The following is a 14,928-nucleotide window of genomic DNA, read 5'->3' as shown; positions in this document are numbered from 1 at the left end:
GCAAGGCCGTCGGGGCTTGGGAGAGGCGCGGCGCGGCGGGGCGAGGGCGAGGGCGAGGCCGCCGGGGCTCGGGAGGGGCGCGGGAGGGCGAGGGCGAGGCGGTCGGGGAGCGGCGGTGCTCGGGCGAGGCGGGGCGAGGGAAGAGCGAGGTGGGTCGAACTCGACTATACTCTCCTCGGCTTGCCTCCGCGGGGGTGCTGGGCTCAGCATAGTTGAGGCCCTTTTTGCATCGGTTGAGCTATGCTCTCCTCAGCTCATACATTCTGTGAAACAACGAAAAGTGGGTCGGGAAGGAAATTTTTGGGCTCATGCACCCTCCGTGCAGGCTACCAAACACACCCTAGAACTTCTCTTGATGTGTGGCCTCTTCTCTTAGTGGCTACCAAACACACCCTAGAACTTCTCTTGATGTGTGGCCCCTTCTCTTAGTTCTTGTGCTGACAAAATAATGGTGTCGTGGCAAATTTTTGCCATATTTCTTGGGTGCGCATAGGGCATTCTGGGTTGCTTGCTTGTTTTGTTTTTTCACTTAGTTTACCTGTAATTTGTTTTAACATTGTGAGACTCCATCTAGAATGTCAGCAAAAGGTATCCAACAATATTCATGTGGTCTACACTTACATTTTAGTCGGGCGTTATGAACTTTAGCACGAATTTTATTAGGATCTGTATTTAGAACAAGCATATATGATATGTCAGCAGCCAAGGTCAGCCCACCTAAAATACCAATAAAAAATAAATGTGAAACCGAAGATGCGAAAATTTCTCATTTTTTTCGATAGTACATCACATGATACATACTCCCGCCAACTAACACAAGGCCAAGTGCCAGGTTTTACATGTAACCCAAAAGAATGGAAAACCACAAAAATGATATCAAAACTATGCAACACAACATTACAGGTTTTTCGACAAGCCTACCCAATCGCTCAGCGCTCCGCGTATAAATGCATATATGAGAATCTGGATAACACAAAGCATTGGTCTCAGTTTATCCAGTTGATGCGGAGATCATCGCGGCAGAAACAGCATTACAGGTATCTGGCTGCCTCCGCTCCTGGATCCTGCCATATGAGCTGCCATGTCCAACATCCAATTCAAATTAGCAGTTGCACACTTGGACTCGCACTCCACGCAGAGGTTCAACCACAGAAGACATAAGAGTAATTAATACTCTGCTAATTCCTACTATGACCTTCCTGCTGAGATGGCAGACGATGCGTGTATCTCCAAGGAGTGCTCTGGTATGTACGTAAGACCTGTGGTGCAAAGAAACATGGCCTGAATTAGCAGCCAAAGACAGGATGTACTTGAGGTTTGGTCGCTCTATAGAAACACTATCTTAAAATTTATTCTGCAATGCAAGCTTTTAATCTGACAAATCTGGTGGATTAGGACTATGACAGGTAGTAAACAGTAGCAATAACAAGTTCTGCTCCTGGGGTACGCACTATATCTAACTGATAAGTTAATGATCTCTACTTCACTTTTTTCATGAAAATTTTACCTTTCTCCTTTATTGTTATTTGCAATGTATCTAGTGTAATGATCCCATCTGTTAATGGGAGAAGCTCGAGCTTGACAGTGGTGCTTGACCGTGCAGGCACACACCTGTTAACCACAACAAATGCAATTCTTCAGCATACTGACATACCAAGCTGTAACTCTTAACAGAAGGAAAAATGCAAGGATGGATAGCCATACCCTAGGGGAACTGCACTCTGCAACCACAAATGAGTACAGCCCGCTGAAGTGCTCATTCTATTTCCTCCATTGTCACTTTCTTTTGGAGATCCAGCAACGACTGAATTCAGTCTCCGAAAACCAGTTCCATGTTTTCCCAAGCCAGATCTTCTCATATGCTCATTAAGATTATCATAAGAACCATCTGGTGTGGTTGGAGCTGAGTTCAATGATACAACTGAAGAAGAGCCAGATGCTTCTGGAGCAAGAACAGTTAATGTGAGGTTTTCTGAAGTCATATTAGTAGCTTCAAGGGTTAAGACCTGAAAAACAACAATTAACACTATCAGTGTGGCGCATGGAAAATGCAGCAAGACCTAAAGAAGCATCGAAATAACCTGCACGGGGAGTTGAGGAACTCGAGCACTCGGGCTAGGATTTCGTAATGAGAGTTCAGAAGACACAGAGATCATAAGATCACTAGCTGCACAGGGTTGCCAGCTTGTGGCTTGCTTGAAGAAAAGTTTTGATTCTACAGAGGATAAGAAGGGCTGTTAGTCAGAATTATCAACCTACACTCATTCTCAAGCACATGTTGTATTTTTCCAACAGTTCACCTGTATAATTGCAGCGATATGATATAAGTACAGCATACTGATCAGTAAGACCACCGCTAAGCTCGCTGACCCTAGGCGTGGAAGTATTTGTGGCAGCTCCACTCATCTTTGGGAGTGACAAAGTCAGAGGTACATCAGTGTTGATCCTCCGGTCCCTGGAGGACATAATTGCTGGCTTCAAAATGAATGAGTGCTCCTCACCCCGCCTGGAAGGAAACAAGTAATACTTAAGATACATGGAAACTGTCGGTCTTTGGCAGAAACTTCAAACCAAGGTAGTGTATGTAATGCGATACATCTTCCCATGCTTATTGCTTGCATAAATAACTAAATAGAATCATGTGAAAGTAAGGTTTGGCCCAATCCAGTATTAAGGAGACCAGACACTACTGCATGTTATACAAAACAAACTTGTTCAAGCCAAAACTGAAAACTAAGAGAAAGAGGGATAACAGCGATAACATTGCAACATGTTGCAATAATTTCTTTGCTAAGAAAAAGGCAAGGTCAAAGTACTGGAGTCTGCAAATCCAAAGGGGAATCAGTTTATTGCAGAAACCACGTCATGCTTAAACTTTAAGCCGCAATTGTGGGTCTTTGGAAGCATCCATGAGAAAATTTGCATATACCTGAGTGACAGATTTGGTAAACTGTGACCATGTCCGACCTCAATACTGGCAATTGGTAGAGATAAAGGAGAACCTCCTTTGGATGCCTCCTCAAACACAACAGTAATTGCATCTATGAATACAACTATGTCTTGCACATGCTGTGGAGCAATGTTCTGAGAATTGAAGATATAAACATTAGTTTTGAAAGTTTCTTCAGAAACTATGAGAAAAATGAAGGATTTGGATGTTCATAGTAACCTTTATTAAGACACAAAGAAGATTTTCTGCAGTACATTTGGCAGAAAAAGAATGAACTTCAATTGGTTGAATTATTTCAACTTTTCTTGACCATCTTTTCCCTGGTAGATATACACCTTCTAGACCACAGCGTACAGAATACCGTTCAGGCTCCAAAGGAACTCCTCTAAAGGAAAGTTGCCCATCATTTATAACATCAGGTGTTTTTGCAGGCTTTTCAGGAACAAATTCTTGATTTTCAGATATTGGAGGTGATCTTATGTTGGGAAGCTGGGGAAAGGAGGATGAAGGCATTGAATAGCTTCTGAAATGACTTAATGAAAATATTTGAGACCCGGAAGCAGAATAAGATTGCTTGTGTGATATACTGGGAGTGAGAGTAGGAGGTGATAAAGAACGAGGAGGAGGTAATGTGCGATCTAATGGGAGCAACCAGCTAAGTAGCTCCTGACAAGGATCCTCATAACCATTAGGAAGTCCGTTTACAAGATTCTCACGCATATAATTGCTTGATGTACACTTCTCAAATTGAAGAACTTCAAGCACTGGATCGACCATATTGCTAACACCAACATTGACTTGCAAAACAACCTGCATCCTTCCAACAGAGAATATGAGTGATTAATCAGCACAAACAAAAGCAACCCAGAATCACACAAAAGTACATGAATGAAACCTAACTGCATGGTAGCGCCATCAACTTCTTTGTGAAGTTGCTTTCCTTAAAATTAAAATAAACATGTGTGTCTAATAAACTAATAACAAACATGATTAGTATACAGATAACTGCAGTAGTTGTGCAAAGGATTTACATGAATTTGCTTAAAGCGTATTAGCTGGTTTCACCAAAGATGGTGAGACATAACTCCAAACTTTACAGGACCCTACTTACCACCGTGACGGATATAAAGGTGCACTAAATGAAGAGAAGCAATGTATTCAGGGCAGTTATCAATTTGCCAAAAGTGATGCAGTAAGGTAGCAGATTTCAGACCAGTCTCCAGGCATCAAGTAGATGGCTGTGGAACTAAAATTATAGTGCTCCCTCCATCTGGATATATAGGGTCTAATATGTATTTCGAGATTTACTTTGATTATCAATAAAATCAATAATATCTATGAGAGACATGCTATAAAAATTATACCATTGGAAACCCCTTTCAAATACAAATTTGATGGTATGCTTTTTTTAACACACACATCATATATCATTGGTCAACTATTTATGCATAGTCCATAAACTTCCCAAAGTTAATCAATGCAAAAAAAGAAAATCTAGTGTATAATGTAAACCGGCAAGTAAATAGACGGATCGCTTGAAACATACCACGATGTCTCCATTTTGCAGAGCATAGCACCTTACAGTGTCACGAGCGACTCCTCCAGATGTGCTACCATCAAAAACCCCTTTATCAGAGATGGTATTGTAAGCAGTACTCCTTGAAACTCTATTATTTCCCTGGCTATCTGAATATGATTGTTCATCTGCCGACTTAGTTGCAGCTACTCTTTTCTTGGACCAGAGAGGTTCATCTGACTCCGCAATTCGGACAAAAAAGTTGGATCTTTTGAATTGTTGCAGCACGGTTTCTATTTGCTGTTTGCGATCTTCCATCCGAAGGAGAGATTCAGTCTCCACGATATCTTGCTCTGAAGGAGATGCTTTCTCGTCAAGTTCAACACTCTCCATGTTGTCCTCAACACCAAGAGAACTATTTTCTCCGGCTGTTCCATTTGTATCCCCATTCTCACTGACAGGGCTAGATTTATTTGTGGGGTGCAGCGGCGAATTTCCGTTCTTAGACATCACGGCAGCAATTCTAAACGGAGATATGGAGGTCATATCTTGCTTAGAGGCTGATAGGCACGCCAGTATATGAACCTGCTCGCCTGATAACCGAACTAATTCAGACACCAAAACAAAAACCAGGTACAAGCAGCAGGTAAGGTAGAAGCCAAGTAACTTTACCGGGAAAAAGGAAGGGGCGATCCAAAGGCCGCAGCTGCAGCATGTCTGAAACCTCACTCCAATCCTCAGGAAGCTCCTCTGCGGAAGTAAATTGTAAATCAGTAAGCTACCGGGCCAAGGAGAAATGTTGCAGTACTGAAATCTGCAATGCGACGAGGAGAGAGCCAAGCAAGGGGAAAGGGGCACCAACTGTTGGGAATTGCGATCCACCCTTCGTCCTGGGAAACATCGCTGTGCTTTCCGGGCGGAGCCGAACTTTTGGAATCTGGGGAGGTGGCAGCCGGCGGGGAAGCAGCAGCGTCCCCGCCGATCTCTCCGGCTCCGTTGCTGGCAGTTCCGTCCTCCTCGGCGGACGCGGAGACGCGGAACGGGTCGTCGGCGATGAGGCCCTCCAGGGTCTTGGGCTGCTCGGGGATCCGCGGCAGCTCGGGCTGCGCGGCTCGGTAGAGGAAATTCATGGCCGCTCGCCGTCAGCCGCGCGAGCAGGGGGGGGGAGGCGCGGAATGGCCCTGGCGGGCGTCCTGGCTCGACTCCGCACGGCAGAGCGAGGGCCGCCTCGGGCGCTCCGAGCCCGCCGGGCCCCCGCGCGTCGGCGCGGGTCGGTGGGCGGGGATCTCGGGAGGTGGTGGGAGGGGACGAAGAGGAAGAGGAAGAGGAAGAGCTGCGTCCTGCTGGTGGAGTCGTGGGTGGTCCCTCGGCGTCGAGCGGGGCAGGCAGATCTGACTGAGCCGGAGACGACGATGATCCATGCCATGGCTTAAACTAATCTTCTTCCCCCTCGTTGCCAACTAGCACAGGGCCCAGCACAGCCCAGCTCCCGGCCCAAACAACAAAACGGCTGGGCCCAGCCATCTCTCTTTGTTTCCTTCCCTTCTTGGTGTGTCCCGTTTGGATCAATCAAGAATTCAAGTTAACAAAATGTTCATTTGATCAATAGTGCTTCTCTTCCTTCTAAAAAAAGACGGTGCTTCTCTTCACTCACTCTATGGTCGATTTGGTCTGCGCATGGCAAGGCTATCCATGAGGGGGTCTTTCGGAGTCCCTAGGTGACCTTCATGTTCGCGAAGAGGTTCATCGAGGAGCTTGATACAATCAAGCAAAAAACAGTCATCTCAGTCTCAGGTAGCGCATGATCAGCATGCGATCATTTAAAGATGTACAAAGGCTCTATCGGAGGATTTTATGAAGATCCATGTGGACGCGGGAGTACGAGCAAGGCGAGGATGCTCTATAGGCAGATCGGCGTTGTTCATAGTCGGGGTGGAGGATCCCGCAACACTTGAGGCCATCGCCTATCGGGAAGCTTTCACCCTAGCTAAAGATCTTCATGTGCAAAACTTTGTCATATCTTCACACACCAAGCAAGTCATTTCAGATATCAACAAAGGTTTCAAAGATCGTTTGGTGCTATCATTAGAGAAATTAAGATTAATTATAGTACTCTAAGTTGTTCTTTCATTTTCGTAGGTCGTGATGTTAACGGTGAAGCACATAGTCTAGCTAAGTTTTCCCTTACCCTTGGGCAGGGACGTCATATCTAGTTTGGCCAACCCCATGACCCAAATTGTATCTCATAAATTGTGGATTGTGATGAATGGGACTTGGCTTTACCCCTCAACAAAATTTTGAGCAATCGAGATAGATCTTTGGCAGCACAACTGGATCCCGCGGCCTAGCAGTATGTGATCGATTATGAGTCGGGTTACTAATCCTCTGCAACGAGTGAGCGATCTAATAACAGACAATGCAGACTCGGACCTAACTTTGCTTGTCGAGGTTTTCCTACCTACCAACGCATAAGCCATTCTATCAATCCATCTTTGCACTGAGCAGATTTATGACTTTTGGGCTTGGGTACATGAGAAGATTGGAGTCTTCAACGTTCGGTCGACATATCATATGCTCGTCTGCACTAAACTTAGACAAAAAGCTTGGTTAGAGGGTTGCCCCGACACCTCAAACTCTGATGTAGAAATAAAGTCATGGATTATGATTTGGAAGATCAATGTACCATCCAAGATCAAAGTTTTTATATGTATGCTATCGCAACAATCATTGCCGACTACTGATCTCATGCACCACTATAGCACATGTCTAACAGTACAAAGTTGTGGTATCTGTGGTTCTAATGACACCTGGCAACACTCATTGCTCCAGCGTGATGTTGGTCACTATGTGTGGGCACGACACGACACTGATCTTGTGGAGGTGATGAACAGAGTAAGAGAACCAGCTGCAAAAAGATGGTTCTTCTCACTAATGAATGCACTCCAGCATGGTGTTTTTGTGTTGGTTCTTATTACTCTATGTGTGGTCTGATATATGCACGATAGGCTATCCATGTGCAATTTTTTTGGAGCCTTTTTGCAACACATAGTTTTGTGATGAGGTATATAAAGGAACTGAACGATTGCAAGCCAAAAACATCTGATGTGGCTACTCGTTCTGCAGCTCTGAAACCTCACACTAGATGGATCTCACCGGCGCAAGGAATAGCCAAAATAAGGGTGGACGGTAGACCTATCCATGGGAAACCTGGCCCGGCCCGAAATTCCTGGGTCGGGCACGGGCTTGCCCCTGGGACGGGACTGGGCCTGAGAATCAAGCCTGAATGTCGGGTCAGGCCGGGCTCAGGCCTAGGGAAACCAGTTTTTGCGCCTATATCGGGCCAGGCCAGACCATGCTTCTTCGGGCTTGGGCCCAAAAGCTAGGCCCGACGGTCGGGTCGGGACGAGACTGAGCCTGAGTTTTGTACCGAGGGCTTTTTTAGGCTCGACATGAATTTTGGCCAGGTATAGTGGACGGTGTTGTATCTTGGGCGTCGAGTGAAGGAACCTACAACGCCGTCTGTAGGGACTCCTCTCGTATCTATCTAGGCGCCTCATCTATCAGATGTTCAGGTATTACATGTCTGGTTAGACTTGAAGCATTAGCATGCCAGAAGGCGTTGGCCCTCGCAAAAGATCTATCGTTACCTCATGTTGAAGTTGTGTCGGACTGTCAAGGCGTCGTGAATGATATCAAACAAGGAAGAGGCGGTAATTTATGCCAGGATCGTTAAGGAGATCAAGGAGACAACATCACAGTTGCAGCATTGCCCTTCCATTTTTGAAGGGCAAGAAACAAATCTCGAGGCACATAGCCTTGCTAGACACATTTTCGGGTTGGGTTTTGGCTGCTATTGTTGGCTTATGAATCCCTCAACTCTTTCTTGTATTACCCATTGTTGATTAATAAATACAGTGTGTTTAGACTAAAAAATAATCCCGTTATTACTTGATTTAATAAATATGTTGGTTTTTGTTTACTGATAAACAAACTATTCCCTCCAATTCATATCGTTGAATTGTAAATTAACGACTAATATGGATCGGAGGAAGTAGTATATTTTACCCCTACAAACATGCAATGTATCTTGATGATAAGGTCATTAAAATGAGATCTGTCAAGAATTATCAGGAATTCAAAAAAAAAATTTAGAGCAGGCATACAAGTGGTAACTGGTAAGTTGCAAAACTGTTGGAACTGTTTGGACCAGTTCATCACTCGACTAAGAGCATTTACATTTCACAGATAAATCAGTTGATACGCATAAGAGCCTACACTATCAACAACTCTGCTAGCTAGCCTAGCTGAACATATCCCAAAACTCCAGCAAACACTGCCGTGTTCTTCAGCGAAGCAGCCCCCGTGTTCTTCGAATGAAAGGCATGCCTGTTGAACCTGACCGTCAGGCCCCTATTTCACATCTATGATGGCATAATCGCAGGCCTTTCAAGCGCGGAGTAGTCATGCCTTACGCCGGACGAGGTATATGTTATATTCATCCGCCCACACCGCTGTCAGAAACAGAGCCCATGAACTCAGACGTGCACTCTACTAGCTGTTGCCATCTAGTGCCTTGATGTCAGCTTCTTTAAGTTCAACCATCTTCCCAATTCTGTACACGTAACATCCAACAAAGGGTTAATATCCAGTGTTCTGTTACCGACTTCATTGTGAACAAAAACAATTTGTCAAACACAAATTGTCAAAAAAATAATACTTGTTGGGCACAATAAAAACTCATGCCCCTAGACCATGATTTATCACTTGAGTCAATTAACTCCATTGAATTGCTTTTGGTGGTACAATAGTTGTACTGTTGGCATGCCAGATTTGACAAACATGATCCTTTTGATACACGAGCCTTTCCAAGTTGATCTTTCTTAAAATATGATTTATTCCCGACGTATTTGATTTTACCATTTGCACCAGCTGCAATGCTGTTTCAGATGTTTTTAGAGGTGCAAAAGAAAAACTTGAAAAAACCTTTTGAAACTCTGGAAAAAGGAAGTATATGCTGAACATGTACTAATGTACTAAACAACATTACCCCAGGTCTGATGGGAGGCGGAACCGGCCTATCCGAACACGTTTCAAAGCGTAGACCTGTCAAATACAGGGATAAAAATCAGCTGCTTTCACAACAGTTATATACCACAAATAAGCATAATTGCAGGGCTTCTACACACTTTTCCTCTAATTAACTGACTTCTGTATGGTTTTTCGGCCTGTTTTCCATTACAAACAGGGTCAACTGTCTTCTACAGCAGTACGAAACAGAAATGACAAAACAAGATCTTGCTGTCGATTGAACTTTAGAACTATGTCTGCTTCAAGATGGTGCGCTACTATAACTCGCCGCCTGTTATCTTTCTTTTTTGACTATGAACCTATTATCTTTTGTTGTTATGTGATAAATCTCATACTTCTATGCTTGCATTGCTTAGCTCTTAAGCCATCTGATCAGGGGTAATATCCATAAAAGGAACACAGCCTACTGGATCGAATGAAGCAAAGATGAATTAAGAGAAGTCTCCTAGACCCTAAAGTCCTACTGTGGACAACCACTCGTTCCTTTGACTAGCTATTCTAGAATTATTCCTGCCACAGCATGTGCCCTCCTTCATTAATGCCGTTCCACCTCAAAGCCTCGCCATCCAAGCGCAAGCTGACATATGTTTACTCTCCTGAACATCACATTTACCTACTCGTTTGTTGTAGAACAAAAAATACTAAGCTATGTACCAATAAAATATTAAAAAAACTCTGATAACGATATATTTATCACGCAAAACAACCTTTAGTCCTGCATTCTGCACAAGTTCACGAACTTCATGGTTTCTTCCTTCATGAACCTGCCAGAAATAGAACTCGACAATATCAATGCCAGTGAGTAGATTAACATAATATGATGCCTTTGGATATATGTAAAATTGATTTAGTCAAGCATATGTGCAAGTGACGGGATAATTGATACCAGAACACAATGGATTTGCACAATCAACCTGGCATAATAAACATACAAAAGACTGAACAATATTGCTAGGATATATTCTTTGCTGTACTGAACAAATCAGAATACCTATTTATACATAGTTGTGTACCATATGCAGAAGTTAAAGAAAGTAAAAAACAGACATCAAATACAATAAAATGGAGCATGTATAAAGGACAATTACCACTATTTTAAGTCGCATCCTTTTTGTATCAGCTTGTGTATCCAGTGGCTCTACTAAATCAGGTACAACCTTAACGCCATCAATTACTGTTCCTCCGCTGATAGCTACAAGGTGTTTCTTGTGCACTGCTCCATCTATAGTTACTACATATCTGCAATATTGAACAAATGCAAAATTATATTTTTGTTCTTTGTGTATTATTCATTGTCCATTTACCATGTTTGAGCACATTTCTTTGAACAGTTTCCTAGAGAAGAATGTTTTAGTTAAAACTAATGTCATTTCAATGGTACTTCTCCACATTTATTGCAATGATGGCTACATGATGGTAGTACCAACATCCGAATTTGTCTTCTATGAAATTTTGAATGCATATACAGTATTTCAAGTATAGATTACAATTTAGTTCTGCATTGCAGGACCACAGTCTACAAAGGATAGAGAGGAGATCGAACTTACTCCTTTGTTATGTTTGACGAAGGGTGTGAGACTTTCTGGGCAAATTCACCTGAAAGGAGAGCAATTAACTTTACACCTTGGATGGCCAAACTGCTGATTCCTAAATATTCTCTAGCAAGTACGACAAAATTACCATCATTTGTAACTATTATCAAACCAGTTGTGGCAACATCAAGACGACCCACAGTAAACAAGCGGGGTTTTGGTACTCCTGGCTGAAGTTTGTTCTGCACATGTTGATAGAAAGATATACGAGGTTGAGAAAACATAAAAATGTAGAATCGATAGATAGAAGATGCAGCAAACCATGAACACGATGATGTTTCATTAGTAACAGCATAATGTCTATTTTATGAGAAGACCAATTATAGAACATACCCAGCCTTTCAAGTAGTCATCCAGTAAGGAGATAACAGACTTCTCTTCACCGGATGAGCAAATATACCTGTAGGACATCAGAAATAACATTTAGGGTATCACACAGCTGGACTGATGGCTCATTTTTCTCTTACTCAATTTTTTTTTGCTGGAATACAAAATGCAACCGTTTACTGATCTGCAGACTTGCAATACTATGGAAGAAAAGGTACAAACCCTTTTGGCTTATTCACAGCAAAATAGAGCTTTGGTGGTAACTTCTTGGAAATGCGATTCCCGTTAACGTAGATAGAATCCTTTGAGATGTCGACTTTGGTCTACATAAGAAAAACTGGTTATGAACGAGATGCAGCCAAAACGAAAACATTTGAAATTCCATACAGTGGTACAATGCCAGAATCTAGCTAAACTTGACCAGCTATTTTTTGCCGAAACTAGAAAACTATCGTGCCAGAATCTGCTAAACTTAACCAGCTATTTTTTGCCGGAACTAGATAACTGTCGTGAGACTGACACCAGATAAATGTGGGGCTAAAATATTTATTGAGATGAACTAGAGCTTCAGGTTGAAACTCCATACCTGGGGAGCAGTGCAGACAGAACCATTGACAGTCACCTTCCCTTGGAAAATGAGCTCCTCGCTGGTCCTTCTTGAGGCCACTAGGAAGAGCCACTCAGTCAGCGCTACGATGCAATTCAGCTAAGCGCGGTTAAGTAAAACCCTGCACGATAGGACGACTACCTCCTGCGGCGGCGAGGACCTTGGCGAGACGCTGCGGCTCGTGCTCCTTGATATTATCGTTGTAGAACCTCCTGGCCGCCTTGGAGAACTTGGGCGGCGCGGTCGGGGCGGCCTTCTTCTCCTTGACCCTGACGCTGGCGACGGGGGCGTCATCGGCTGGGCCCTGCCTCTGGCCCCTCTTGGCGGCCCGCTTGGCCTCCGCCTCCGCGGCCGCGACGGCCTGGATGACGTCCGGCGGCGGCGAGGTGTGGAGGCAGGGCTTGCCGTCGGCCCCGCGCGCAATCCACGGGACCAGCGGCTGCGCGGACGGGCCGCCGGGCGAGGCCTTGGACGGGGCGGGCGCGGGCTCCGCGAAGGTGATGTTGAAGTCCGAGGAGGAGGAGGCGCGGAGGAGGAGGAGGGGTGGGACGCGGCGGCCGAACCGGAGGACGCTGGCCGGGCGGCTGAGGAATGGGTGGATGGAGATGGCCGCGGCGGCCGCGGCGGTGGCGAGGGCCATGGGGGAGTGAGCGTGAGGAAGGGGAGAGGGGTTATCGGATATCCCCCGCGCTCGCGGTGCTGGGCCGGGAAACCGAGACAGCGAGACGGTGCTGCGTTTTTATCGTGCAACGGTGGGAAAAACCCTCAAATTTGGAATACGGTGTGTTAAAATCTAAAAAATTGTCGAAAGCGCGTATTGTATGTTTCTTTAAACACAGTGCAATCCAAGATGTGCGCATGTACATCATATGAGCACCTTCGAAAAGACGAGCTGATACATCATCTTCAGATTGATGAAATCGTCATAAACATATTTATAGTTGACAGAAACGTCTCGTACATCGTTACAAGGACTAGAATAAATATAGAAAAATGCGAACAACAATGTCAAGTCTTAGACTTCAACTTTGATGAACGGAGGACACCAATATCCTTCTAACCATCCCACCGCAGATTTGCATCCTACAAATATGCAAAACCAGACAATTCCCCGCGCGTTGTTGCGAGAATTGTTGATGATATGATTAAATGATATTTGTTTATGTAAAATATGAATATTATAATTGTCGTTTAGCAGTTCCCCAACCAGCTTTCTCCCCGAGAAAGCCTTCCTGAGATTGACAATATGATCATAAAAATAAAAATATATGAGATTTATTATACTTCATTAACTTATTGTTGCAAACTATTTTGGATCATAAGTAGGGTGATTTAAAATTTTCTTGGAGTTCTCTACACGGGTGTCTTCTTCATTGAAATAAAACTAGGCATGAGTAGTGAGGATGACTCTTTTCCTGCGAATTGCCGCGCTAACTTTGTTAAAAAATGTGTAAGTAATTGCTAAATCTAATGAGAAGAAGGTATAAACTTAAAATTTAGTAAACAAAGCATCAAAATAGAATGCATTTTTTAAAACCATTGTCACCATTTTCAAGAAAAACCACACATATACAATATTACGTTAGTTTAGGTTATTGCAAAATCGATGCAAAAGAGATGGTCGGGTTTCTTTTGAGTGGAGGCAAATCATGTGACTGGAGGCATTTGTCGTATGAACTATCAAGATTTGTATTTTCTTTCCTTTAACATATGAACAAATTTCACTTATTTGTATTTGGGTCCGTCCCCATAAGAACTCATATTCTCCTGACACACGGAGAATGCATAAATTCGGTGAATAAAAATGATATTCATGTGCAAAACAGAAGCTAGCATCTTGCCTCCATTACCATGAACATGATGTACACGCATCCAGAATCCAACTTTAACCTTGAAATAATCAATAATGTATATATTTGTGATTTAAACATTATATCATTGAAAAGTTAATTTTTAATATGAATTTAATAATATAATTTGTATCACATGTAACTCGTATTTGGTTACTCTAATTTATGGTCAAAATTAGATTTTGCGATGCCCGTGTGTCTCGTTAGTTGAAATGAAAGTAGTGCTACTTTCAAAAACATGGCATATCACCGTTGGTATCGTTTTCTTTTTTACGAATTCTGTGAAATTTAAAATGTTATACTCCGTATTTACAAACACTTAAAGTGGTGCAAAGTGTTAAGAATAGATTAAGTTAATTCTTAGATAGGTTACTTAGTCCTCAAGCAACCATGTACTTCCTTGACTCTCAAGGAAACTATGTAATAACTTGGCCCTTAAGTAACTTCAAGTTTACTTAACTCCCAAGCAACATGTGTACTTCCGTCCGAATATAAATGTTGGGGAACGTCGCATGGGAAACAAAAAACTTCTACGCGCACGAAGACCTGTCATGGTGATGTCCATCTACGAGAGGGGATGAGTGATCTACGTACCCTTGTAGACCGTACAGCAGAAGCCTTAGTGAACGCGGTTGATGTAGTGGAACGTCCTCACGTCCCTCGATCCGCCCCGCAAACAATCCCGCGATCAGTCCCACGATCTAGTACCGAACGGACGGCACATCCGCGTTCAGCACACGTACAGCTCGACGATGATCTCGGCCTTCTTGATCCAACAAGAGAGACGGAGAGGTAGAAGAGTTCTCAGGCAGCGTGACGGCGCTCCGGAGGTTGGTGATGACCTTGTCTCAGCAGGGCTCCGCCCGAGCTCCGCAGAAACGCGATCTAGAGGAAAAACTGTGGAGGTATGTGGTCGGGCTGCTGTGGAAAAGTCGTCTCAAATCAGCCCCAATACCTCCGTATATATAGGTGGGAGGGAGGGGACCTTGCCTTGGGGC

The 14,928-nt window shown here is 43.8% G+C and overlaps 2 protein-coding genes across 4 annotated transcripts; both read right to left on the bottom strand.

Annotated features, from left to right (window-relative positions):
• Window positions 1–754: 754 nt before the first annotated feature.
• LOC123449472 lies at window positions 755–5,863 on the bottom strand. The gene is made up of 10 exons (XM_045126709.1): window positions 5,329–5,863; window positions 5,139–5,216; window positions 4,497–5,059; window positions 3,170–3,760; window positions 2,930–3,084; window positions 2,301–2,506; window positions 2,082–2,215; window positions 1,705–2,006; window positions 1,508–1,611; window positions 755–1,259 (listed from the first exon to the last, which is right to left on the bottom strand). The coding sequence occupies exons 1-10, from the start codon at window positions 5,594–5,596 to the stop codon at window positions 1,189–1,191; spliced, it is 2,472 nt and encodes an 823-aa protein (XP_044982644.1). The 5' UTR covers window positions 5,597–5,863; the 3' UTR covers window positions 755–1,188.
• A 2,763-nt stretch (window positions 5,864–8,626) lies between these two features.
• Window positions 8,627–12,787, bottom strand: LOC123449471 (putative ribosomal large subunit pseudouridine synthase SVR1, chloroplastic). 3 transcript variants are annotated; one of them, XM_045126708.1, is made up of 10 exons: window positions 12,222–12,787; window positions 12,060–12,139; window positions 11,696–11,796; window positions 11,480–11,546; window positions 11,235–11,328; window positions 11,102–11,150; window positions 10,643–10,793; window positions 10,262–10,318; window positions 9,514–9,569; window positions 8,627–9,078 (listed from the first exon to the last, which is right to left on the bottom strand). In XM_045126708.1, the coding sequence occupies exons 1-10, from the start codon at window positions 12,718–12,720 to the stop codon at window positions 9,018–9,020; spliced, it is 1,215 nt and encodes a 404-aa protein (XP_044982643.1). In that variant the 5' UTR covers window positions 12,721–12,787; the 3' UTR covers window positions 8,627–9,017. The 3 variants fall into 3 exon arrangements, with proteins under 3 accessions (XP_044982643.1, XP_044982641.1, XP_044982642.1); XM_045126706.1 differs by having other exon boundaries at window positions 11,102–11,328; XM_045126707.1 differs by lacking the exon at window positions 8,627–9,078 and having other exon boundaries at window positions 9,510–9,569; window positions 11,102–11,328.
• Between the last annotated feature and the right edge of the window lie 2,141 nt (window positions 12,788–14,928).

Source organism: Hordeum vulgare, chromosome 4H, assembly GCF_904849725.1.
Source record: "Hordeum vulgare subsp. vulgare chromosome 4H, MorexV3_pseudomolecules_assembly, whole genome shotgun sequence".
Classification (NCBI taxonomy): Eukaryota; Viridiplantae; Streptophyta; class Magnoliopsida; order Poales; family Poaceae; genus Hordeum; species Hordeum vulgare.
This window is presented reverse-complemented; position numbering and strand designations above follow the sequence as displayed.

Coding starts and splice junctions, on each gene's coding strand:
- LOC123449472 (XM_045126709.1), bottom strand. CDS start 5,596: ATGAATTTCCTCTACCGAGCCGCGCAGCCCGAGCTGCCGCGGATCCCC. Junction 5,217..5,328: donor GTGGATCGCAATTCCCAACA/GTTGGTGCCCCT, acceptor TTACTTCCGCAG/AGGAGCTTCCTGAGGATTGG. Junction 3,761..4,496: donor TGCAAAATGGAGACATCGTG/GTATGTTTCAAG, acceptor GGAAGGATGCAG/GTTGTTTTGCAAGTCAATGT.
- LOC123449471 (XM_045126706.1), bottom strand. CDS start 12,720: ATGGCCCTCGCCACCGCCGCGGCCGCCGCGGCCATCTCCATCCACCCA. Junction 10,319..10,642: donor GGATGCGACTTAAAATAGTG/GTAATTGTCCTT, acceptor TATTTCTGGCAG/GTTCATGAAGGAAGAAACCA. Junction 9,079..9,513: donor CGCCTCCCATCAGACCTGGG/GTAATGTTGTTT, acceptor TTACGTGTACAG/AATTGGGAAGATGGTTGAAC.